Source organism: Scyliorhinus canicula, chromosome 14 (assembly GCF_902713615.1).
Source record: "Scyliorhinus canicula chromosome 14, sScyCan1.1, whole genome shotgun sequence".
Lineage (NCBI taxonomy): Eukaryota > Metazoa > Chordata > Chondrichthyes > Carcharhiniformes > Scyliorhinidae > Scyliorhinus > Scyliorhinus canicula.
In genome coordinates, this window is record NC_052159.1 from 29,042,219 (window position 1) to 29,067,226 (window position 25,008).

Here is a 25,008-nt window from a genome sequence, read left to right on the forward strand (position 1 = left end):
TGCCATCACTGTATATGGGTGCCACTGTACTCAGTCCCACATTAACCCAAATGTACCAGACCTTTATAGTACACCCGACATTATAGATCGCTCCATGTGATATTATAAACAGCTGAAGTTACTGGATACTGAAAACACTGTGTGTCCTGCCAACATTCTAAGAATACTATTGACGAGTTGTGCTCCAGAATTAACTAGCCAAGCTATTCCAGTACAGCTACACACTGGCATGTCCCCAACCATGTGGAAATTGCTCAGGTATACCCTCTCCACAAAAAGCAGGATAAATCCAACCCAGCCAATTAGCCCCAATGGTCTACACTGGATCAGCAGATAAAAAGGGTTGTCAACAGTGCTATCAAGCCATTACCGCTGGCACGGTACTCCACCAGTCCAGTGGTGGTGGTGGCCCTGAGAGTTTGGGGCCATTGGAGCAGGCATGTGGGAGCAGTGGGAGCATCCGTCTGGGCCCCAATCTGTGATAATCACCGGTTTGCCCCGGGGAGTATGGACAGGGGGTTCCGGTTATGGTGGAGAGCGGGGATTGAGAGGATGGGGGATATGTTCATAGAGGGGAGCTTTTCAAGTATGAGGACATTGGAGGAAAAGTTTGGATTGGCGAGAGGAAACAAATTCAGGTATCTACAGGTGTGGGACTTCGTTCGTAAACAGGTGTCAACCTTCCTGCTCCTACAGCTAATGGGGATTCAGGACAGGGTAGTTTCCAGAGGGTGGGTAGGAGAAGGAAGCGTCTCGGACATTTATAAGGACCTTAAGGGATCGGAGGAGATGTAGGGCGAGGAGCTGAAGTGCAAGTAGGAGGAGGAGCTGGGAGGTGAGATAGAGAACGGTCTATGGGCAGACGCGTTGAGTAGAGTTAACACGTCCGCAACATGTGCCAGGCTCAGCCTGATACAATTTAAGGTTGTTCACCAGGCTCACATGACAGTGGCCCAGATGAGCAGATTTTTTGGGGTGGAGGACAGGTGCGCAAAACATGTGGGAGGACCAGCGAACCATGTCCACATGTTCTGGGCATGCCCGAAGCTTAGGGGATATTGGCAGGGGTTTGCAGATGTCATGTCCACGGTGTTAAAAACAAGGGTGGCGCTGAGTACAGGGGTGGCGATTTTCGGGGTGTCAGAAGAGCTGGGAATGCAGGAGGAGAAAGAGGCAGACATTCTGGCCGTTGCTTCCCTGGTAGCCCGGAGACGGATACTATTAGCTTGGAGGGACTCAAAGCCCACAAAGTCGATGACCCGGCTATCAGACATGGCTAGCTTCCTCTGTTTGGAGAAAATCAAGTTCACCTTGAGAGGGTCCCTGTTAGGGTTCGCCTGGAGGTGACAATCGTTCGTCGATTTCTTCGCGGAAAATTAATCGTCAGCAGACGGGTGGGGGGCGGGGGGGGTGGGGTGGAGCGGGAGTAGTTTAGATTAGAGTAGGGGGTCAATAAGGGTGGGACCTGTACGGCATTTGCACTATGATTATGGTTTCATGTATATTGTTTATTTTGTTGTTGCTACAATACCAAAAATACCTCCATAAAATGTTTATTAAAAAAAACAGTGCGATCAAGCAGCACTTACTCAGCAATAATCTGCTCACTGATACTCAGTGTGGATTCTGCTAGATCCTCTCAGCTCCTGACCTCATCACAGCCTTGATCCAAACATTGACAAGAGGTGAAGTGAGAATCTGCCCTTGATATCAAGACAGTGTTTGACTGAATGTGCCATCAAAGAGCCTTAGCAAAACTGAAGTCAATGGGAATCGGGGGTGGGGATTCTCCACTGGTTGGAGGCAAACCTGGCACAAAGGAAGGTGGCTGTAGTTGTTGGAAGTCAAACATCTCCGTTCTAGGACATCACTGCAGGAAATCTTCAGGGTGGCGTTCTCAGCCCAACCACTTTCAGCTACTTCATCAATGACCTCCCATCCATCATAAGGGCAGAAGTGGGAATGTTTGCTGATGATGACATAATTGTCATCACCATTTGTAACTCCTCAGATACTAAAGTTCTTTGTGTCTATATGCAGCAAGACATGGACAAGATTTGGGCTTTGGCAACAAACATTTTCACCTCACAAGTGCCATGATCATCTTCAACAAGAGGGAACCTAACCAACCTTGACATTCAATGGCATTATCATAGCTGAATCCACCACTATTAACATCCTGGGGTTTACCATTGACCAACAACTGAACTGGACTAGTCTTATAAATACTGTAAGAAGTCTTACAACACCAGGTTAAAGTCCAACAGGTTTGTTTCGAATCACTAGCTTTTGGAGCGCAGCTCCTTCTTCAAGTGAATGAAGAGGTAGGTTCCAAAAACATATACACAGACAAAGTCAAAGCTGCAATACGATACTTTGAATGCGAGTCTTTGCAGGTAATTAAGTCTTTACAGGTCCAAACGGAGCAACTGAAGAGAGGGGTAATCACAGGTTAAAGAGGTGTGAATTGTCTCAAGCCAGGACAGTTGGTAGGATTTTGCAAGCCCAGGCCAGATGGCGGGGGTGAATGAAATGCGACATGAATCCAAGGTCCCGGTTGAGGCCGCACTCATGTGTGCGGAACTTGGCTATAAGGTTCTGCTCGCCGATTCTGCGTTGCCTCGCATCCTGAAGGCTGCCTTGGAGAACACTTACCCGAAGATCAGAGGCTGAATGCCCTTGACTGTTGAAGTGTTCCCCGACTGGAAGGGAACCTTCCTGCCTGGCAATTGTCGCACGATGTCCGTTCATCCGTTGTCGCAGCGTCTGCATGGTCTCGCCAATGTACCACGCAGCGTATGAGATAAACAACGTTGGCCGAGTCGCACGAGTATGTACCACGTACCTGATGGGCGGTACCCATGTCGATGAACTGGCATGTCTTGCAGAGATTGCCATGACAGTGTTGTGTGGTGTCGTGGTCGCTGTTCTGAAGGCTGGGTAGTTTACTACAAACAATAGTTTTTTGAGGTTGAGTGGTTGTTTGAAGGAAAGTAGTGGGGATGACCTTGGCAAGATGTTCGTCTTCATCGATAATATGTGGAAGGCTGCGAAGAAGTTTTGTAGTTTCTCCGCTCCAGGGAAGTACTGGACGACGAAGGGTACTCTGTCAGTTGTGTCCCATGTTTGTCTTCTGAGGAGGTCGGTGCGGTGTTTTGCTGTGGCGCGTTGGAACTGTCGATCGATGAGTCGAGTGTCATATCCTGTTCGTACGAGGGCATCTTTCAGCATCTGTAGATGTCTGTTACACTCCTCCTCGTCTGAGCAGATCCTGCGTATACAGAGGGCTTGTCCATAGGGGATGGCTTCTTTAATGTGTTTCAGGTGGAAGCTGGAGAAGTGGAGCATCGTGAGGTTATCCGTGTGCTTGCGGTAAAGCAAAGTGCTGAGGTGACCGTCCTTGATGGAGGTGAGTGTGAGCACACTAAGAAGTCTTACAACAACAGGTTAAAGTCCAACAGGTTGATATGTTGTGTCATTAAAATCTCTCTCTCCAGTTGCTCTGATTGGACCTGTAAAGACTTAATTACCTGCAAAGATTTGCATTCAATGTATCGTATTGCATCTTTGATTTTGTCTATGTATATGTTTCTGGAACATACCTCTTCATTCATCTGAGGAAGCAGCAGTGCTCCAAAAGCTAGTGATTTGAAACAAACCTGTTGGACTTTAACCTGATGTTGTAAGACTTCTTACTGTGCTCACCCCTGTCCAACACCGGTATGTCCACATCATGGCTTATAGATACTGTGGCTGTAAGAACAGTCAGAGACTAGTAATTATGTGGTGATTATCTCACCTCCTGACTTCCCAAAGCCTGTCCAACATCTACAAAGTACAAGTCAGGAGTGTGATGGAGTACTCTGAACTTGCCCGGATGAGTGCAGCTCCAATCACACTCGAGAAGCTCAACATTATCCAGGATAAAGCAGCTTGCTTTATTGGCACTGGTTCCACCACCTTATATAATTCACCCCCCCCCCCCCCCCCCCCCCCCCCCCGCCCCCCCCCCCCCCCCACCCCTCATTACCGACACTTTGTGACACAGTAAGTTTGTACCGACACAGCATAGACTGCCATGGTTCAAGAAGGTGGTTCACCACAATATCTCAAGGTCAATTGTAGAAGGACAATAAATGCTGCCTACATCTCATGAGCAAATTAAAAAAAAAACAAAGATGTATGAATTCTGTGGATGGCTGTGAATATCCATATTTAATTAGTTATTTGCCCAGTACTTGATACTAACTGTAGCTCAATTGCCAAAGGTCACATTATTTGCAGCAGCCATTTTAATAACATTTGCATTTATTTTTTACAAAGCATTGGCTGAAAACTCATAATTATACTGGGCATGACAATTAGAAATGCAAGACCAGTTGGCAAGACAGTTAGTAAGTGGTTCAGCCTGATGCCAAAAGTATAGGCTTAGATTCCCCCTTCCACAGCTTTTTTGCCCTGCCCTGTAGAAAAATCATAGCACAAGCTGTGGTTTTGCCACCCTTGAGTAATCAAGCATGTTTCACAGAATAGAATTTACAGTGCAGAAAGAGGCCATTCGGCCCATCGAGTCTGCACCGGCCCTTGCAAAGAGCACCTTACTTAAGCCCACACCTCCACCCCATCTCAGCAACCCCACCTAGTCTTTTTTGGACACGAAGGACAATTTAGCATGGCCAATCCACCTAACCTGCACATCTTTGGACCGTGGAAGGAAACCGGAGCACCCAGTGGAAACCCACGCAGACACTGGGAGAACGTGCAGACTCTGCACAGACAGTAACCCAAGCCAGGAATTGAATATGGGACCCTGGAGCTGTGGAGCAACAGTGCTAACCACTGTACCACTGTGCCGCCCGGAGAAGAAGAAGAAGGTGGAAAAAAAGACCAAGGTCCTGCTAGTTTGCTTCCTACCATCCGGGTAGTTTCATGAAAGAACAATAATGTGAGTTGCTGATTAATCATATAGAGATTGACCTCCGTCAATTGAGTTGCAACAAACCAAGAAGTGAGGCAAGGAAATCTCTGATGGTGGAAAGCTTTGGGAACCATAGATACACAATCATCAGCTCCTACGAAATATACTGAACTTACAGTTTCAAATACTTTATCCCAAATATTGTGATCTAAAATAAATCTAACCTGCATTTGAATAAATCAATGGTAAATGATTCCTGTTTCTCTGGGGAATGTGCTTGATAGATTTACGACATGTTGACAATATGCTTGACAACACTCAGTGGGCAAGTTATTTTACTAGGTTGGATACATCAATTTCCTGTATGTAGAAAGGGAATAGGAGTGATATACTTACAATGCATCATCAGCGCTGTCTGCACTAAGTGCCAATTTTGAACCATCTCTTAGGTAAATCATCATCATACATTCCCGACTGCTCTGCTCAGGTGGCAGTCCATCTGTGGAAGGAAAACAGTAAAAATAATAAACAGATAAAAGACAGAACTGTGTGCTCTGATGGTCTTTAGTTGTTTCCATGGATGTCAGTTTGCAAAATCAGCTTTTTCTAAATGGTTTTCGGGACTGGCATTGTTTAGATATTTTGAAGAACAAAGATCCATCAGTTTACACCATGTTTGCTCAGGTAAGTTCTATAAATGATGGGTTTAGCCCCCAGACAATATCATCTGCCCTAATTTGCCATCTCCATTCTAGGATTTGCCCACCAGACCTACGCTGCTATAAAACAAGGGTAACTTCTGGGAAACAATTTTTTTTCATGAGTTTCTTTGGATTTGTGCCCATTGTGATATCTGAAAGAACTCTGAAAATTAAGTTTTGGCAAGTAGCCACTACAGCACAAATTACAGGAATATAGAATGTGGGAAATGGGAAGAACACACATTTGATTGGAAACTCAGATACAGTGGCAGGAGCCTCACTATGCAATAACTACCTAACAAACTTTATTGGATGCCAGAGTGCAATATACTATTTATATAATGGACCAGAAGTTGCTCTTGGTGAATGGATGGCACCAACCTTACATTATACCTACCCTTGCTCATAGACTTGCTATGCAAGGCACTAATTAGAACACGCCTGGAATACTGTGAATAGTTTTGGTCCCCTTATCTAAGGAAAGATATACTGGCATTGGATGCAATCCAGAGAAGGTTCACTGGATTGATCCCAAGTATGATCAAAGAACAATACAGCACAGGAACAGGTCCTTCGGCCCTCCAAGCCTGCACCAACCATGGTACCTGCCTAAACTAAAACCGTCTTCCCTTACAGAGTCTGTATCCTGCCATTCCCACCCCATTCATATACTTGTCCAGATGCTCCTTAAATGCCGCTATCGTATCCACTCCCACCACCTCCCCAGGCAGCGGGTTCCAATTATTTACCACTCCCTGTGTTAAAACAAAAACTTGCCTCGCACATCTGTTCTAAACTTTTCCCCAAGCATGGAGGGATTTTGTTATGAGAGATTGAGTAGGTTGGGTCTGTACCCATTGGAGTTTAGAAGAATGAGCGGAAACCTTGTTAAGACATGGCTGGGATTCTCCAATCCCGCGGCCAGGTTCTGACGCCGGCGTGAAAAGCGGTGCCAACCATTCCGGCATCAACGGTCCCCGATGATGGGAATGCTCCCCTCCCTAGGGGGCTAGGTCGGCGCCGGAGTGGTCTCCACAGCTCCAGCCAGCGCGGAATGGCCGGCGCGAGTTGGCGCATGCGCACTATGGCCTGCGTGATTCCGCGCATGGGTTCCCATCTCCGCACCGTCTCCTGAGCAATATTGCAGAGCCCAACAGCAGCCCGGTGCGGAGGAACATAGGCCTCCACGGAACCAGCCCGCCCGCCGATCGGTAGGACCCGATCGCGGGCCAGACCATCGAGGAGGCCCCTCCCGGGGTTGGATCCTCCCGCGCCCTCCCGCGCCCCCCCCCCCCCCCCCCCCCATCCAGGACGGTCCCTGCAGACACACCTTCCAGGTCCCGTCGTGTGGGACCTGAGTAACCCACGCCAGCGGGACTCGGCTGAACTCGGTAGCCACTCGGCCCATCGGGGCACGGAGGATCACCAAGGGAGTGGTGGGGGGCAACTTTCAACAGCCCACAATCAGCACGGCGGCGGTCCCGCGGGCGCCCGAGAATAGGCACCGGAAAATCGGTAAGCTGGCGTTGGGGCAGTGGGTGCGATTCACGCGTCTGCCCGGGGATTCTCCGACCTGGCGCGGGGTCGGAGAATCCTGGCTGTAAGATTCTCGGGGACTTGACAGGATAGATGCTGGGAGGTTGCTTAGCCATGAGAAAGAGTCTCGAACCAGAGGGCATGATCTCAAAATAACTGGCTGCCATTGAAGACAGAGATGGGGAAGACTATCCTTGCTCAGAGAGATGTGAATCTGTGAATTTCTGTGAATTAGGGGCTGGTTTAGCTCACTGGGCTAAATCGCTGGCTTTTAAAGCAGGCCAGCAGCACGGTTCAATTCCCATACCAGCCTCCCCGGACAGGCGCCGGAATGTGGCGACTAGGGGCTTTTCATAGTAACTTCATTGAAGCCTACCCGTGACAATAAGCGATTTTCTTTCATTTCATTCTGTACCAGACAGGGCTGTAGAGGCTTGATTGGTAAGTATGTTCAAGTCTAAGATAGGCAGGTTTTAACCAATAAGGGAATCGAAGTTTATGAGGAAAAGGTGGCAAAGTGGAGTTGAGGCTTATCATATCAGATCAGTCTCTTTGAATGGTGGAGCAGACTCGGGGCTGAATGGCCTATACCTGTTCGACATCTTATGGTCTTATTAGAAAGCCATTTTGGCATAGCACTCTGTAAAGAGGATCTGTGTGAATAAGGCAGGCAACTGGAAATCTCTCCTTAACCAATCTGATTCAAGAATCATTAATGAACAGCCAGAATCTGAACCAGGTACTACCAATTAGAATATTTAACACACTTTCAAATCAGATATAGAAAGCAAAATAAAGTGAGGTAAAGAGGGGGTGAGAAAAGGGACAGAAAAGTAAGCAAACATTTAATTTTTTAAACGTCTAAATTTAAGATCTAAAGAAATGAGACGTCGCCGTTGCAAAAGTTAATTTTCGGTGCGAGGGAGGTTACTTTGTAGTAACTTAAGACTTATGAAACTGTTAAGATTACACCGCAATTGCCAAACATTTATATTTTCTGCTGCGTTTATTGTGTATCCATCAGACAAGCACAGCCACATCAAGCCATTCCATCCATTTTAGGGCAAAGTCTCTCAGCAAGATGTAATAATAACAAAACCTGTGGAGAACAGGGAACCTTGGACAAAAATATCAAGATTTCTGCACTTAACTGCACAGGTACGGACACCAGAAGTGGCTGTACAATTTAATAACAGCAAGCGCCATTAGTCTCTCGGGTCTATTAGGTTTACTAAAACTTTGGGGGGGGGGAGTGAACTAAATGATGATGTTCATTTGGAGCCTCTATTTGTTGCTTGTTTGTTTATCACAGGAGTTGGGATCAAATCACAAATCACAATAATATAGCCACACAAGTGATTCTGTCTGCAATATTGACAGCAATGAAAAAAATGCAGGTGCAGAAGAAACGCAGAGACGGGAAAGTTAAAGAGTGATAATGGAGGAAGAAAGATCAAGTGTAAAGAGAATCAAGATAGTGGGGCCGATTTTAAGTGCCTCTCTCCTTGAAGGCAGCAGCTTGAAAATGGCACCTGTCACTTGCTACCTATTTATGCTTGCATTCTGCTGTCATCATGGGTAGCGTTCCGAGAAGAAAACTTTTGCCTCCTTGCTTCCAATGGGAAGTGTGGCATACAAAGAACCCCAATTGCTATTTTGAGGTACAATTAGGCAGAACATAAATGGTTCACAAGCAACCCGTTTTGTACCAGAGTTCAGCAACCTCAACAGTGGCACTTAGAAAGGCCACAGGAGGTGTAAAATTGGAACAATACAAGATAACGGCAATTGTATGATGCTTGGTCACATATCTGGCCTCAAGATTTTGACAATAATTGACACTGCACTGCGTCCTAGGCTACAAGCTCAATATTCACACTTGTTGGGTAAGTGTGAGATGAAGTAAAGAAAAAGGTAAAATGACAAAACTCTACATCAGTCATTAATGTCAATGCTGTAATGCTTCGTGGAGAGCTTCAGAATATCTTTGAAGACATTCCCCTGGAACGATGGCTATTTGAGAATTGAGAAATCAGGGTTTGGAGAGGGAGACACTTTTCGACCATCTGAATGCGGTGTCCAGTCCAACAAAGTTGATTTTTGCAGAAGTTAGCTAGTGGTGTCCCTCAGGGATCCGTGTTGGGCCCACAATTGTTCACAACTTACATAGATGATTTGGAGTTAGGGACTAAGGGCAATGTGTCCAAGTTTGCAGATGACACTAAGATGAGTGGTAAAGCGAAAAGTGCAGAGGATACTGGAAGCCTGCAGAGGGATTTGGATAGGTTAAGTGAATGGGCTAGGGTCTGGCAGATGGAATACAATGTTGACAAATGTGACGTTATCCATTTTGGTAGCAATAACAGCAAACGGGATTATTCTTTAAACGATAAAATATTAAAGCATGCCGCTGTGCAGAGAGACCTGGGTGTGCTAGTGCATGAGTCACAGAAAGTTGGTTTACAGGTGCAACAGGTGATTAAGAAGGCAAATGGAATTTTGTCCTTCATTGCTAGAGGGATGGAGTTTAAGACTAGGGAGGTTGTGTTGCAATTGTATAAGGTGTTAGTGAGGCCACACCTGGAGTATTGTTCAGTTTTGGTCTCCTTACTTGAGAAAGGACATACTGGCACTGGAGGGTGTGCAGAGGAGATTCACTAGGTTAATCCCAGAGCTGAAGGGGTTGGATTATGAGGAGAGGTTGAGTAGACTGGGACTGTACTCATTGGAATTTAGAAGGATGAGGGGGGATCTTATAGAAACATTTAAAATTATGAAAGGAATAGATAGGATAGATGCGGGCAGGTTGTTTCCACTGGCGGGTGAAAGCAGAACTAGGGGACATAGCCTCAAAATAAGGGGAAGTAGATTTAGGACTGAGTTTAGGAGGAACTTCTTCACCCAAAGGGTTGTGAATCTATGGAATTCCCTGCCCAGTGAAGCAGTTGAGGCTCCTTCATTAAATGTTTTTAAGGTAAAGATAGATAGTTTTTTGAAGAATAAAGGGATTAAGGGTTATGGTGTTCGTGCCGGAAAGTGGAGCTGAGTCCACAAAAGATCAGCCATGATCTCATTGAATGGCGGAGCAGGCTCGAGGGGCCAGATGGCCTACTCCTGCTCCTAGTTCTTATGTTCTTATGTTTGTGGAACTGGCTTCAACAAAGTTTTGATGGACCTCCCACTGAATCCGAAGCATTGCTGATGGAATTCCTCTAGTGCTCTGAAGTGCCGCTGATACACAGTCCAGGTCTCACTGTCCCACTGTAATACAGGAGAGTGCTGATGACAACTGATGGGTCTAGAGAGCTGCTACTAATCAGATTGGTTGGCAGCTCTTTGAGACGAGACTTGCTCCTAACTAAGGGGGCAGAATTCCCGTCTCAAGCATTAAATAGCTGTGGAGCAGCCAGCATCATTGGCAGTGCGTTCCCCTCCAACTCTTCGGGCGGTGGGGTGGGAAACCCCGTCATCCTAAACGTTCTGGCTGATAGGTCTTTTGTGGATTTTATGGAGGTCTCTTATCAAATACTCACTGCCATAGTTTGTAGGAGGCTGAACCGGCGCAGCTGACCCTATGTTAAATTTATTCGCCATGGTGACCTTTTGAGAAAGGTGGATGCCACAGTGTCAAATCTGCTCAACATTTTCCAGTATCTCTCCTTTAACATATATAGGAGGTGGGGGGGGGTTGATATTTGAGTTTTATTTCTGGCAACTGTCAAGTCAGGCTGAGTCTCTAGTATGCAAAATTGAAGAGATCGAGAGGAGGTTTGCAAATCTGGTGCAAAGTGGGCAATGACACTGCAGTCATCTGAAATTTGAAGGTCATGTTTGCCAATGATGGTCAGTTTAGTTTTGGCATGGAGGCAACTGAGGTTAAAGAATTTTCCATCTGGAAGTATTGAAACACATGTAACATCAACAAAATACACAGTCTATTAAATCACAAAGCTCAAAGCCCTCCTCTAACCCCCTCCAAACTCAAACTTAATCTTCACCAACTGGAGAAAGTCGTACAAATCCCCCAGCCAAGCTGCCAACCCCGTCAGTATGTCTGACCTCCAAATTAACAGGATGCTTCACCAGGTAATTAGAGAGGCAAAGGCCACAACAACAGCACGCTTCCCCCTCCAGAAGTTCCGCCATCTCCGAGACCCCAAAAATGATCACCATAGGGTCTGGCTTGACCACCACTACCTTGGATAGCATCTCACATACTGCCTCCCAATAACCCCCCCAGCTTCTCAAAGCCCCAAAACATATGTGCATGATTCACCGGCCCCCCGCTACACTTCTCGCGCCCAACGGTCACCCCCTGGAAAAACCCACTCATCCTCGCCCGGGTCATGTGTACCCTATTCACCGCCTTGAACTGAATCAAGCTCATCCTCGCCCAACCTATTTCCCTCCCTAACTCCTCCTCGCATTTACTCTTGATCCTCACCACCTGCACCCCACCCTGCTCCCCCAGCCACCCGTATATATCCCCAATCCTGCCCTCCCCCAAGTTGTCCAGAAGAAGCAGATGCTCCAACAGTGTGTTCTCCGGTAGCTTGGGAAACACCTTCCACACCTTTCGTGCAAAGTTCCACATCTGCATACCTAAATCACTGCCCCTTAGTAACTCAAACCTCTTCTGCAGCTCGTCCAGTCCCCCAAACTTCCCCGCCAAGAACATGTCCTTAATCCACTTCAGCTCCACCTCCCTCCGCTTCCCATCCATCTCCCTTAGCTTGAACTTGTGCTTCCCACACCATGGCATCAGCACCGACATTCTTTCCGACCCCCCCCCCCCCCCCCAACATCGCCTCACCTTCTCCACATTTGCCACCCAGTAATAATGCAGCAGGTTTGGGAGTGCCAAGCCCCTTTTCTGTCTCTGCCTCTGCAACAGACCCCTCTTCACCCTCTACCTTCCCTGCCCATATAAACTCTGAGATCAGTGCCTCCCACCCTCCGGAATGAGGCCTTAGGGAGAAGGATTGGGGGGGGGGGGGTCTGAAAAATAAACAGGAACCTTGGCAGCACATTCATCTTTGCCACCTGCATCCTCTCTGCCAACGTCAAGTGCAATATGTCCCACCTCTTAAAATCCCCCTTAACCTCTATTAACGCTGTCAAATTCTACCTGTGCATAGTGCCCCACTCTCGTGTCATCTGAATCCCAAATACCCAAACCTCTCTCTGGCTATCTTAAAAGGTAGTGCCCCTAAATTGGCCTCCCATCCAGCCGCATTCACCAGAAGCACTTTGCTCTTCCCAACATTCAGCTTATACCAGGAGAAGGCCCCAAACCTCCAGGCCCATGATCTGCCCATACTCTCCAGAAGGTCTGACACAAACAACAGCAGGTCGTTTGCGCTCAGATGACCCCCAAAGGGCCAATGCCAAGGGTTCAATTGCCAAAGTGAATAACAATGGTGACAGCGGGAACCCCTGCCTCATTCCGCTGTGTAACCCAAAGCCCAGTGAACTCATCTCGTTCAAAAGCTCATTTGCCACCACAGATGCATATAAAAAAACTACAAACTTCGGCTCAAAATTGCAATTCCAAACAAGTAATTCCACTCCACCTGGTCAAGGGCCTTCTCAGAATCCATAGAAACAATAATCTCCGGCACCTGCCTCCCTGACGGAGTCATAACTACATTTTAATAGCCTCCTGATGTTACTGGAGAACTGCCCACCCTTCACAAAACCCGTTTGATCCTCAGAGACCAGCCCTGGGACACATCCCTCCATCCTACCCGCAGCGCCGGCTCTAGGGTTGCTGGCGCCCCGGGCAAGCTGAACTTCGGCGCCCTTGGGGGGGGGGGGGGGGGGGGGCCGGGGGGGGGGGCCGGGGGGGGGCCGGGGGCGGGGCCGAGGGGGGGCTGGGCCGGGGCCAAGGGGGGGCGGGGCCAAGGAGGGGCGGACCTGAGGGGGGGGGCCGAGGAGGGGCGGACCCGAGAGGGGGGCGGACACGCGGGGGGGGGGCGGACACGCGGGGGGGCGGGCGGACCCGAGGGCGGGGCGGGGGGGCGGACCTGAGGGCGGGGCGGGGGGGCGGAACCGAGGGCGGGGGGGGGGGGGCAGACCCGAGGGGGGCGGACCCGAGGGGGGCGGGGGGGGCGGACCCGAGGGGGGGGCCGCCCTGGGGGCGGGCGGCCACTGCGCATGCGCTGGTTGGCACCGGCCCAACTGCGCATGCGCGGGACCCGAGTCTCTGGCGCCCCCAACCACATGGCGCCCCGGGCAACAGCCCGAGTTGCCGGTGCCTTGAGCCGGCCCTGCCTACCCGCCAATATCTTTGCCAATACTTTCCCGTCTGTATTCAACAATGAGATGTGCCTGTACGACCCACCCTCCAACAGATCCTTCCCCTTCTTTGGGATCAATGTAATTGACGCCTGTGTCAGCGTCTCTGGCAACTCCCGCCTCTCCATCGCCTCCCCAAACATCCCTAGCAGGTGAGGGGCCAACTCTGTCGCAAACAGCTTATAAAACTCCACCAGAAAGCCATCCGGCCCCAGGGCCTTCCCCAACTGCATTCCCATGAATCTATCACCTCCCTCATCCCAAACGGGGCTCCAACGCCTGCCTCATCTCTTCCTCCAATTCTGGGAACTCCAACTTATCCAAGAATCTTCCCATATTCCCCTCCTCTCCGCCCGGCTCGGCCTTATACAACTCATTATACCCGTGAACACCTCATTTATCCTTCCCGGCTCTGACACCACCTCCTCATTCTCCACCTGCACCCTTCAAATTTCCCTCAACGCTGCCTGCTTCTGCAACTGGTGGGCCAATGTACGGCTCACCTTCTCCCCATATTGGTACTGCCCCCAACTCGCCCTCCGCAGCTGCCCCACCGTTTTGCCCATTATCAAACTGCCCCTGCATCCACTTCCCCTCCCCACACAGCTCCTTCATGGAGACCCTCGAGTATCGCCGCTCCATCTCAACATCTCGTCCAGCAACCTGTGCTCCTCCCTCCTCCTTCTATCCCTGTGATCCTTGAACAAGGTGATCTGCCCTCGAACCACCACCTTCAACGCCTCCCAAAACATGGCCACCGACACCTCCCCGTTCTGATTAAGCTCCACATAATTCTCAGTCTCACCTTTCACATATCGCCAAGAGACCCGAATCTAACCTCCACCCCGGCCTCTGCACCTGCTCCGAGCCAAGCCTACTCTCCAGCCAATGTGGCACGTGGTCCGAAATCACAATTCCCGCATACTCTGCCCCACCACCCCCATCAGCACCGCCCAACTCAAAGAAATCGATTGCAGAATACAGCTTATACACGTGCAAGAAGAAGGAGTACTCCCTCCTTCCCGGGTTCCTAAAACTCCATAGATCCACCATCTCCATATGCTCCATAAACTCTCCCAGCTCCTTCGCCATCCTTGACCTTATCATCGACCTGGGGCTTGACCTGTCCACCTTCGGCTCCATTATACAGTTAAAATCTCCGCCCATAATCAGTTGGTGCATATCCAAATCCAGGATCATTCCTGGTAACCAATTTATAAACCCCGCATGATCCCAATTCGGCGCATAAATGTTGACTAGCAGCACCTGTGAAGAAATTTCTCCTCACCTCAGTCCCAAAAGGTTTAACCCTTATCCTCAAACTGTAAGCCCTAGTTCTGGACCCCCCCCCCCCCCCCCCACCATCAGGAAAATTCTTTCTGAATCTACCTTGTCTAATCCTGTTAAAATTTTGTATGTTTCTATGAGATTCCCTCACTCTTCTAAACTCCAATGAATATAATCCTAACCGATTTAGTCTCTTCTCATATGACAGTCCCACCATCCCAGGAATCAGCCTGGTAAACCTTCGCTGTACTTCCTCCATAGCTGAACATCCTTCCTCAGATAAGGACACCAAAACTGCACACAATGCTCCAGGTGTGGCCGCACCACTGCCCTATATAATTGCAGTAAAACATCTCTTCCTATACTCAAATCCTCTCGCTGTGAATCCTCCCCGTTTGTGCGTGGGTTTCCTCCGGGTGCTCCAGTTTCCTCCCACAGTCCAAAGATGTGCAGGTTAGGTGGATTAGCCATGATAAATTGCCCTTAGTGTCCAAAATTGCCCTTAGTGTTGGGTGGGGTTACTGGGTTATGAGGATAGGGTGGAGGTGTTAACCTTGGGTAGGGTGCTCTTTCCAAGAGCCGGTGCAGACTCGATGGGCCGAATGGCCTCCTTCTGCACTGTAAATTCTATGAAAAAAAATTTGCCTTCTTTACTGCCTGCGTACCTGCGCGATTATTATTATTATAATATTATTATTATTACATTCAGTGACTGATGCACAGGTACACCAAGGTATCTCTCAATTTGCACCCATTGAAATAATAATCTGCCTTCCTATTTTTGCTACTGAAGCAGATAACCTCATATTTATCCACGTTATACTGCATCTGCCATGCATGTGAGCACTCACTCAGCCTGTCCAAATCCCGCTGAAGCATCTCTGCATCGTCCTCACAGCTCACCCTCCCACTGCAAATTTGGAGATAATACATTTAGTTTCCTCGTCCAAATCAATAATATATAATTTGAATAGTTGGGGGTCGTAGCACAGGTCCCTGCAGTGCCATACCAGTCACTGCCTGTCAATCAGAAAAAGCCCATTTATTCCAACTTTTTGCTTCCTGTCTGCTAACCAGCTCTCAAATCACTACCGTAATCCCATGCACTTTAATTTTACATATTAATCTGTTATGTGAGATCTTGTTGAAAGCCTTCTAAAAGTCTAAATAAACAACATCCACTGGTTCTCCTTAGTCAACTCCACTAATTACTTAGCACTGCTGCCTCACGGTGCTGAGGACCCAGATTTGATCCTGGCCCTGGGTCACTGTCCATGTGGAGTTTGCACATTCTCCCCATGTCTGCTTGGGTCTCACCCCCACAACCTAAAGATGGGCAGGGTAGATGGATTGGCCACGCTAAATTGCCCCTTAATTGAAAAAAAAAGAATTAGGTACTCTGAATTTATTTTTTTTAAACTCTACTGTTTACATCTTTAAAGAATTCTAGTAGATTTTCCCTTCGTAAATCCATGCTGACTTTGTCTGACTGCACAACTGCTTTCCAAATGCTGTGTAATTAAATTCTTGTTGAGGTACTCCAGTAACTTCCCTACTGCCGACGTTAGGCTCACTGGTCTGTAGTTTCCTGATTTTTCTCTACCTCCCTTTTTGAATAGCGGGGTTATGTTCGCTACCCTCCAATCTGTCAGAACCATTCCAGAGTCCAAAGCATTTTTGAAAACGACCACCAATGGATCTACTATTTCTAGGGCCACTTCCTTATGTACTCTGGGATGAAGATTATTAGGCCCTGGAGATTTATCCGCCTTCAGTCCCATTTATTTCCCGAAACCTATTTTTAAAAAATAATACTAATTTCTTACAGCTCCTCACTGAAACCTCTGTTTCTCAGAACTTCCGGTACATTATTCATATGTTCCTTTGTGAAGACAGAAGCAAAGTACGAATTTAGCTCCTCAGACATTTCTTTGTTCCCTGCCATGAATTTCTGACTGTAAGGGGCCTTCATTAGATTTTAATAAATCTTTTTCTCTTTACATACCGATAAAAATATTTACAGTCAGTTTTTATGTTCCCCGCTTTATTTACTTTCAAATTGTATTTTCCCCATCTTAATCAATACCTTGATCCACCTTTGCTGAATTTTAAACTGTTCCCAATCCTCAGCTCTATTGCTTTTTCTTGATAATTTGTATACCTCTTCTTTGAATCTAATACTATTTCTAATTTCCCTTGTAAGCCATGGTTTGGCCACAGTTACCTTTCGACTCTTGCACCAAATAGGAATAAACAACTTTTGGAGTTCACCTGTATGTTCCTGGAATGCCTGCCATTGCTGGTCCGCTGTCCTTCCTTTCAGTAATGTTTCCCAGTCTGTCATTGCCAGCTCATGCCTCATAACATCATAGCTACCTTTAGTGAGGTTCAGGATCATAATCAACTACCTCACTATTCATCTTGATAAAGAACTCTACCATAATATGGTCACTCATCACCAAGGGTTCTCTCACAACTAGATTGGCAACTAATCTTTTCTCAATGCACAACACCCTGTCCAAGATGGTCTCTTCCCTTGTTGGTTCCTCAACATACTGGTCCAGAAAACCATCCCCTATATACGCCACAAATTCCTCTACTGTACTGTGATTAATTAGAGTCACCCAATCCAAATGCAGATTAAAGTTACCCATAATTACAGTTGGCCCATTGCTGACTTTTGAAACATGACATTGCAAAATATACCACATGACTGATAACACTCACCTATGCATTCATACCCTGCCTTTATATTTATGCAGTTTATTTTTAGATGGATACTGTCTTCCAACTGACGGCGATTTTCATCTTCATAATACACAAGGATACCGTCCAGCCACAAATCAAACCAGTTCTTCTTCCATCGTCGAAGTATTGAACCTGCACACCAAAAAAAGTTGCATATTTTCTTAACACATTTCATTTGCCCTTTATGTATTTCCCGTATTAATGGGGCAAATTAAGGAAATTATTCCACATACCGCTCCTACATTCTATGGCTAATTATAATTAATTTCAAATAAATTAAATCCTCTTTCCCTAAGTAAGTTGTGGAAAGAGTGGGGACATTGTTTCTCAATTTTAAAAAAAACCTTGATTATAAATTTAACTTTAACTATTGATTGATTTAAGTACTTCAGTTAAACACTTATTCTAGAATTCCATTTGATGCGAAATTTAAATTTGAATGCAGAATTGCACATTTGGAACCCTTTCGGAATCCCCTCTTCAAACACTCACTTTGTCTCCACAACCAGCCGCTCTTCGCCAGGGCCATTTTCACACAAGGGTCTTTGATCCGGAAAAGGGAGTTCAGTCAGCGGATCCCACACCTTTTACCCAGTTTAGAATTGAATCTACCTTCGGTCGCACATTTATGGAACAAACACTCAGCGCTTTATTACCCTGGAAAACTGGGCCTCTCCTTTAGATACTAATCCGTCTGATCGGATTAGGGATTACTGTCACTGGTTGATCCCTCAATAGAAAAGTCTCGAAGGTTGCAGAAAACAGGTCGAAGTCGCTTTTCAGTACAGCACCTCACATTTAGACATAGACATAGACATAGAACAGTACAGCACAGAACAAGCCCTTCGGCCCTCGATGTTGTGGCGAGCCATGATCACCCTAGTCAAACCCACGTATGCACCCTATACCCGTAACCCAACAACCCCCCCCCCCCTTAACCTTACTTTTTAGGACACTACGGGCAATTTAGCATGGCCAATCCACCTAATCCGCACATCTTTGGATTGTGGGAGGAAACCGGAGCACCCGGAGGAAACCCACGCACACACGGGGAGGACGTGCAGACTCCGCTCAAACAGTGACCCAGCCGGGAATCGAACCTGGGACCCTGGAGCTGTGAAGCCCTGGTGCTGCCCAACGGTTTAGCTCAACGGTTTTCAACCAAGACCTCCTCATGTTAAAAATAAAGTTTTATAAATTGTATTTAATCTTGCAACTCCATTCCGTCAACGTTTCCGAATTCCTTAACTGAGTAATGTTTAAAGTGTCTATCATTTAGATATGTAACTTTGCATTTAAATGAGATCAACTCAATCTAAACACACTCCTTTTGCATTTTTTTAAAGTCTCCAATACTGAAAACAATATTTTAAACCGCACAATGCAAAGTGCACCAATGTTGAAGTCATTTGCTTATTTTTTAAATAAAGGCGTCTATGGCAGTACAGTTTAATTATGATCTCAAAACATGGAATTGGAACGGATCAAGCTAAGTACATTTCTCAAAGATAAACGAGGTGATGATTTGCTACAGTGACTCTCAAGAAGTTTCCAAACACTGTGCTCTTCCAAAAACTCTTCCTGTAAATGAATACTTTATGTCAGCAATGGAGCGTATTTTCCCAAAATGTACTTGGGTGTTGTAGTCTTTTTGCACTGGTTGGAAATGCTGCCCCTCATGCTCAGAACTACATTTCCCAGTATGCCTGTAAACCAAGGCCTGGTATCAGCATACGCTCTGTTACAGCTAATGGGAGTAGAAGCTGCCATGCTGTGCTCTATGTTAACTCATACGATTTTACCAACTTTATATTTTACATATATTCTCAGTGAAAAGTTGCCGTGCCAAATGAAAATTGTACGCCTGGGATTTCTCCACTGTAGATGCCCACACATCATGTGTTAATGAAATAAAATATATTTAACACACAGCGCATATTATATGGCAACTCTCCAGGATTGGCCTGGAGTCTCCAGGAATTGAAGATCAATCCCTGGGGCATTGTTGCGTGCAATACCGGAGAATAAAAAATCATCAGGACATTTAAAAGTTTGTTCTTTGTTATTTTCTTTGAGCTTTTAACGCTTTGCCAGATATAAAAGTATTGAAAATGTGAGGGAAAGGCTGACAGTCAAGCATCATCCAATTGGGTAATTAATCTTTTTGCTTTCCAGTTGGCACAGAAAGACAGTACGTCACGACCTTGGATGTTTTGGCTGACTAAAGGCTGCAGTATGATGGGCAAGGCACGAGTCCTGAAAAAGAATAGCCAGGAGCCAGATGACAGGTAAATTAGGGTGAAGAGTACTTGGCAGGGCCAATTAGACGCTGGGAGTGGGGTAGAATGGGGAGAGCGTAGTGTTGAGGAGTGGAGAGAATTTTGGGGGGAGAGGGGAGAAACTTTGAGGGGGCGTCCGATCAGAAAAGGTGGCTTGCAAAGGAGGCACCCGCCCTTTCCCACCCAAACTCCATGCAGCATTACCTGCCAGACTCGCCACCCATCCCCCCACCTCCAAAAATTGCGACTGGGTGGGAAGTGGCTAGTGCAAAGTGGGAAGGCAGTGGTGTAGTGGCATCATCACTAGACTAGTAATCCAGAGACCCAAGCAATGCTCTGGGGACCTGGGTTCAAATCCCTTCATGGCAGATGGTGAAATTTGAATGAGAAAAAAATCTGGAATTGAAAGTCTAACAATGACCATGAAACCACTGTCTATCGTCGTAAAAACCCACCTGGTTCACTAATTTCCTTTAGGGGAGGAAGTCTGCTGTCATTACCTGGTCTGGCCTACGTGTGACTCCAGACCCACAGCAATGTAGTTGATTCTTAGCTACCCTCTCAAAGGCAATTAGGGATGGACAATAAATGCTGACCCAGCCAGTGATGCCCACACCCCATGAATGAATAAAAAACATTGACCGCTTAAGTGCCTTGATTAGCGAAAGCCTTGTCCTGCCCCCATTAAATTGTTGCCTGGTTGGGACAGAGGGTAGGCAGTGGGAAAGACATCCACATACAGGTCCTTTATTTTTGCTGTTATCATTTTGATCCATTGATGCTTAATGGACATGTATCTTAATGGACATGTATCTTTAAGTCAGGCAGCAAAGAGAATGAGGAGTTCAAAAAGTTGAAATCTAGTGTATGGCACTGGTTTTTCAAACAGGAGAACTCAGACTTCTCAGCACCCAAGAGATGTGGCGAGACTCAGTTTGATTGGCTGGCTGGTGGCCAGTGTATTTGGCTAAAAAGCCGTATTCTGCCCGGTAACATTTCGTGCCTGAGTGGGATGATTTCCAATGACGAGGGTGGGAGGGCACATGGGGGCACAGTGGTTAGCACTGCCTCACAGCACGAAGGACCCGGGTTTGATTCCGACGTCAGGTGATTGTGTGGAGTTTGCACATTCTCACTGTGTCTGCGTGGGTTTCCTCCGGGTGCTCTGGTTTCCACCCATAGTCCAAAGATGTGCAGGTTAGGTAGATTGGCCATGATAAATTGCCCCTAGGGTTAAGGGGATAGGATGGGGACTAGGTAGGGTGCTCTTTCAGAGGGTCGGTGCACACACGATGGACCGAATGGTCGCGTTGCACTGTAGAGATTCTATGAAAGCAGAGTTGAGACCTGGCCACTCAGATAAAAGGACCTGCTCTCTCTCTCTCTCTCTCTCTGTCTCTCTCTCTCTCTTGTATTTTCTCCAGAAATTCTGTGAGGTGTTGTATTTCTGAAACCGCAGAAACCTGAATGAAACCACAATGAAAACCATTGCAGATTGGAAAGTAGGAATCTCAACCCGAAAGCTTGGTTTAACGGACTAGGTGCTAAAAATGACCATCTGAAGCAAAGACTCTTTTTTTCCTTTTACTTATTATCATTCACCCTTCTCTTCTCTTCTGTTTGTTATCTTCGGCGGGATTCTCCCCAACCCGGCGGGGTGGGGGGTCCCGGCGTAGCGGAGTGGCACCAACCACTCCGGCGTCGGGCCTCTCCAAAGGTGCGGAGTTCGCGCATCCGCCAGTGCGTCAGCTGCCACTGACGTCACCACCGGCGCATGCGCACTGGGGGATTCTCTTCTGCCTCTGCCATGGCGGAGGCCGTGCGGCGGCGGAAGAAAAAGAGTGCCCCCACGGCACTGGCCCGCTGGCCGATCGATGGGCCCCGATCGCGGGCCTGGCCACCGTGGGGGCACCCCCGGGGTCCGTCGCCCCGCGGCCCCCCCCGTCCCCCCCCAGGACCCCGGGGGCCCGCTCGCGGTGCCGATTCCGCCACCACCAGAGGTGGTTCAAACCACGGTGACGGGATTGGCCTCTCAGCGGCGGGACTTCGGCCCATTGCGGGCCGGAGAATCGCCGCAGGGGGCTCGCCGATTGGCGGGGCATGATTCCCGCCCCCGCCAATTCCTGGGTGGCGGAGAATTTCTGCCCCGGCGGGGGCGGGATTTTCGCCTGCGGGGGGTCGGAGAATTTCGCCCCTTGTGTGCGTGTGTGTGTGTGTATATAGAGGATGGGGGTAAATTAAAGTGGGATTAGGAATTAGATAATGGTCACCAGTTGTATTTGTTGCAAATGTTATATAGTACTTGTTATAAATAAAAAAGTAATTGTGTTTAAATTTACAAACCCGGTGACTATATTTATTGGGCAGCCAAGGGCCAAAGACAACATTGGCTGTATTCTCCGTTTCAGGGACTATGTCCCACCAGCGTCGTGTAGACTGTGGTCTTTTACACCAGAACAACTGGCGTCAAAAGGCCACAGATACACAGCCTTGCAGGGGGCTAGCAGGCAGCTGTCGTGGAGCTCACAGCTCCAGCTGCCAATACGGCCCCCCGCACTTCCAGGTCAGAGGCCACGCATGCGCACGGCGACGGCCTCCAGTGGCCACGCTGTGCTCCATGGCGGACTCAGAAATAATGCCCCCCATCGGCCTGGCCTGGCCTACATGTGACTCCAGACCCACAGCAATGTGCTTGACTCTTACCTGCCCTCTGAAATGGCCTAGCAAGCCACTCAGTTCAGGGGCAATTAGGAATGGGCAATAAACGCTGGCCCAGCCAGCGACGAGCCACATCCCATGAATGAATTTAAAAAAAAGATAAGTAGCCTTCCGATGCAGAGGCAGTGGAGATGTTCAGAGGTAGTGGTGGTGGTAAATTCAATATACTTGTGGAACTTGACATTATCCTTTGAAATTATATCATTGAAGGCCCACCCACAGATGAGAAATGGCATTGGTGGGGACGGGGATTCATCTGAGGAAGGAGCAGTGCTCTGAAAGCTAGTGTTTGAAACAAACCTGTTGGACTTTAACCTGGTGTTGTAAGACTTCTTACTGTGCTCACCCCAGTCCAACGCCGGCATCTCCACACAATGTGGGGATAGCAAGACAATATTTTCTGGTTATAACTGGAGGGACAAGAGTCGAGCCAAGCAAGGTAAGCTGACCAATGGAAGATAGGCTTGGATAATAATGGTGTGGTCAGGTATGTCAAAGAGTGCTGGGATATTGAGAGGAAGGATAATGCATCATGGCCACAGTCACTTGCCATTTGGGACATCAATGATTATTCTGGAAGGTATGGATGGGGAATGAATGAATCTTAGAGAAGACCAACAGGTGAGGAAGACTTCTTACTAGATGCAATATGAGAAAGATGGAGCTTATTTAGAGGGTGAAGCTTGGGAGGCCAGCAAGAAGGGGGCAAACATGCACATCAAGCTGTACCACTCAGTCAATCCTCAACTGATCAGTAAGACTCTGCTCTATCCCCTTAACATCAACTCACTTAATGTTGTTAATAAAGTAGTGACAATACATCCATTTAACATTGTGCAATTCTTTGTAATGTTATTTGCAACAGATGTCCTGTTTTGTTGCCTGCATGTGTACATGACCATCTTCCCAGTGCTCCCACTCCTGCCCTCAGTGTTGAAGTTGCTATCTCCAACCATCCTCTCCTACCTCCCCGCCAGCACTTGGTTCCCATTCCCACCCTCTATTCTTACTTTTAAAGTCTCAACCACCACCAGGGACATCTTTGGCTGCTCCTCTTCCCCGCCCGTTCCTGAGCTTGCACCTTCTATCCTGGGACTTCAGATGCTACCTGCAGAACCAACTTCTGCCACTAGATTGACCTTGGTCAGTCCGAAACAAGGTTGGACTAATTTATGTTAATTTATATTTTCAATATACTGTATTTTTTAATTTATCGTTATTTTAAATAATTTTCATTAATGAATAGAGGCATTTCGGAACGTACAGGATTTCAACTTATAATGTTTTGGGAAACATCAGGTAACAATGTGGGGATAGCAAGACAAGCTATTGCAGGAGGTTTCCTGGCTATAACTGGAGAGACTAGAGTAAAACCAAGCATGGTAATCCCACTCAACAGAATAATGGTGTGGTCAGGTATCTCAAAGAGTGCTGGTGAAGATACAGCCATCGACACAAACATTCTTGACAGCATCCTGTAACATGCTACCCGTCACCGTCTCAGCCCAACCCCAGCTCACCGGGAGGTCAAAAAAGCCATCCAACAGCTGAAGAACAACAAGGCCTCTGGCACAGATGAAATCCCCGGAGAAGTACAGAAATGCAGTGGAGACAAGAATCCACAAACTCATCAACCTTGTCTGGAAGGAAGATAGCATGCCAGACGATCTCAGACGCCTTAATTGTGACCATCTTCAAGAAAGGAGACAGGTCCGAGTGCGGAAATTACAGAGGGATTTCCGTACTCTCAGCCACGGGAAAGGTCATCACAAGAATACTCCTCAATCGCATCCTCCTAGTGGCTGAAGAGCTCCTCCCTGAGTCTCAGTGCAGCTTCCGCCCATCAAGAAGCTCAATGGACATGATATTAAGCACATGAGAAATCCAGGAAAAGTGCAGGGAGCAGCATCAACCTTTGCACATGGCCTTCTTTGATCTCGCAAAGACTTTCAAAACTGTCAACTGAGGGATTATGGAGCATCCTCCTCAAATTCAGCTGCCCATAGAAATTTGTCACCATTCTCTGCCTGATCCACAATGACATGCACACTGTGATCCTCACCAACGGAACCACTACAGGCCCAATACGTGTGAAAACTGGGGTCAAAAAGGGCTGCATCATTGCATCAAAGCTCTTCTCCATCTTCCTCACAGCAACAATCCACCCCATCACCCTGAAGCTCTCCCTCGGGAGTGGAGCTAACTTACCGGGCAAATGGGAAACTGTTCAACCTCCGACACCTTCAGGTCAGAACAAAGACCACCCCAACCTCTGTCATCGAGCTGCAGACAACACCTGTGTGTGCACACATTCAGAGGCCGAGCTACAAACCATCGTCGACTCATTCACCGAGGCACATGAGAGATTGAGTCTCAGACTAAACATCTGGAAAACAAAGGTGCTCCAACAGTCCATCCCTGCCACACAAAACTGCCCCCCCCCCCCCAGCCATCAAGATCCACCGTGAGCCCTTGGATAATACGGTTCATTTCCCATACCTCGGGAGCCTCCTCTTGGTGTGAA

General features: G+C 47.6%; 1 protein-coding gene across 1 annotated transcript in view; it reads right to left on the reverse strand.

The window, feature by feature from the left end:
* Positions 1 to 18,184, reverse strand: part of plekhb1 (pleckstrin homology domain containing B1) — a 122,878-nt gene extending 104,694 nt beyond the window's left edge. Inside the window, exons 1-3 of the mRNA XM_038818328.1 lie at positions 17,980 to 18,184; positions 17,467 to 17,619; positions 5,315 to 5,417 (exon numbers count right to left, since the gene is read on the reverse strand). Of these exons, the coding sequence (XP_038674256.1) occupies positions 5,315 to 5,417; positions 17,467 to 17,619; positions 17,980 to 18,016 (293 nt within the window). The 5' untranslated portion in view covers positions 18,017 to 18,184. The remainder of the gene's footprint in view (positions 1 to 5,314; positions 5,418 to 17,466; positions 17,620 to 17,979) is intronic.
* Positions 18,185 to 25,008: the final 6,824 nt, after the last annotated feature.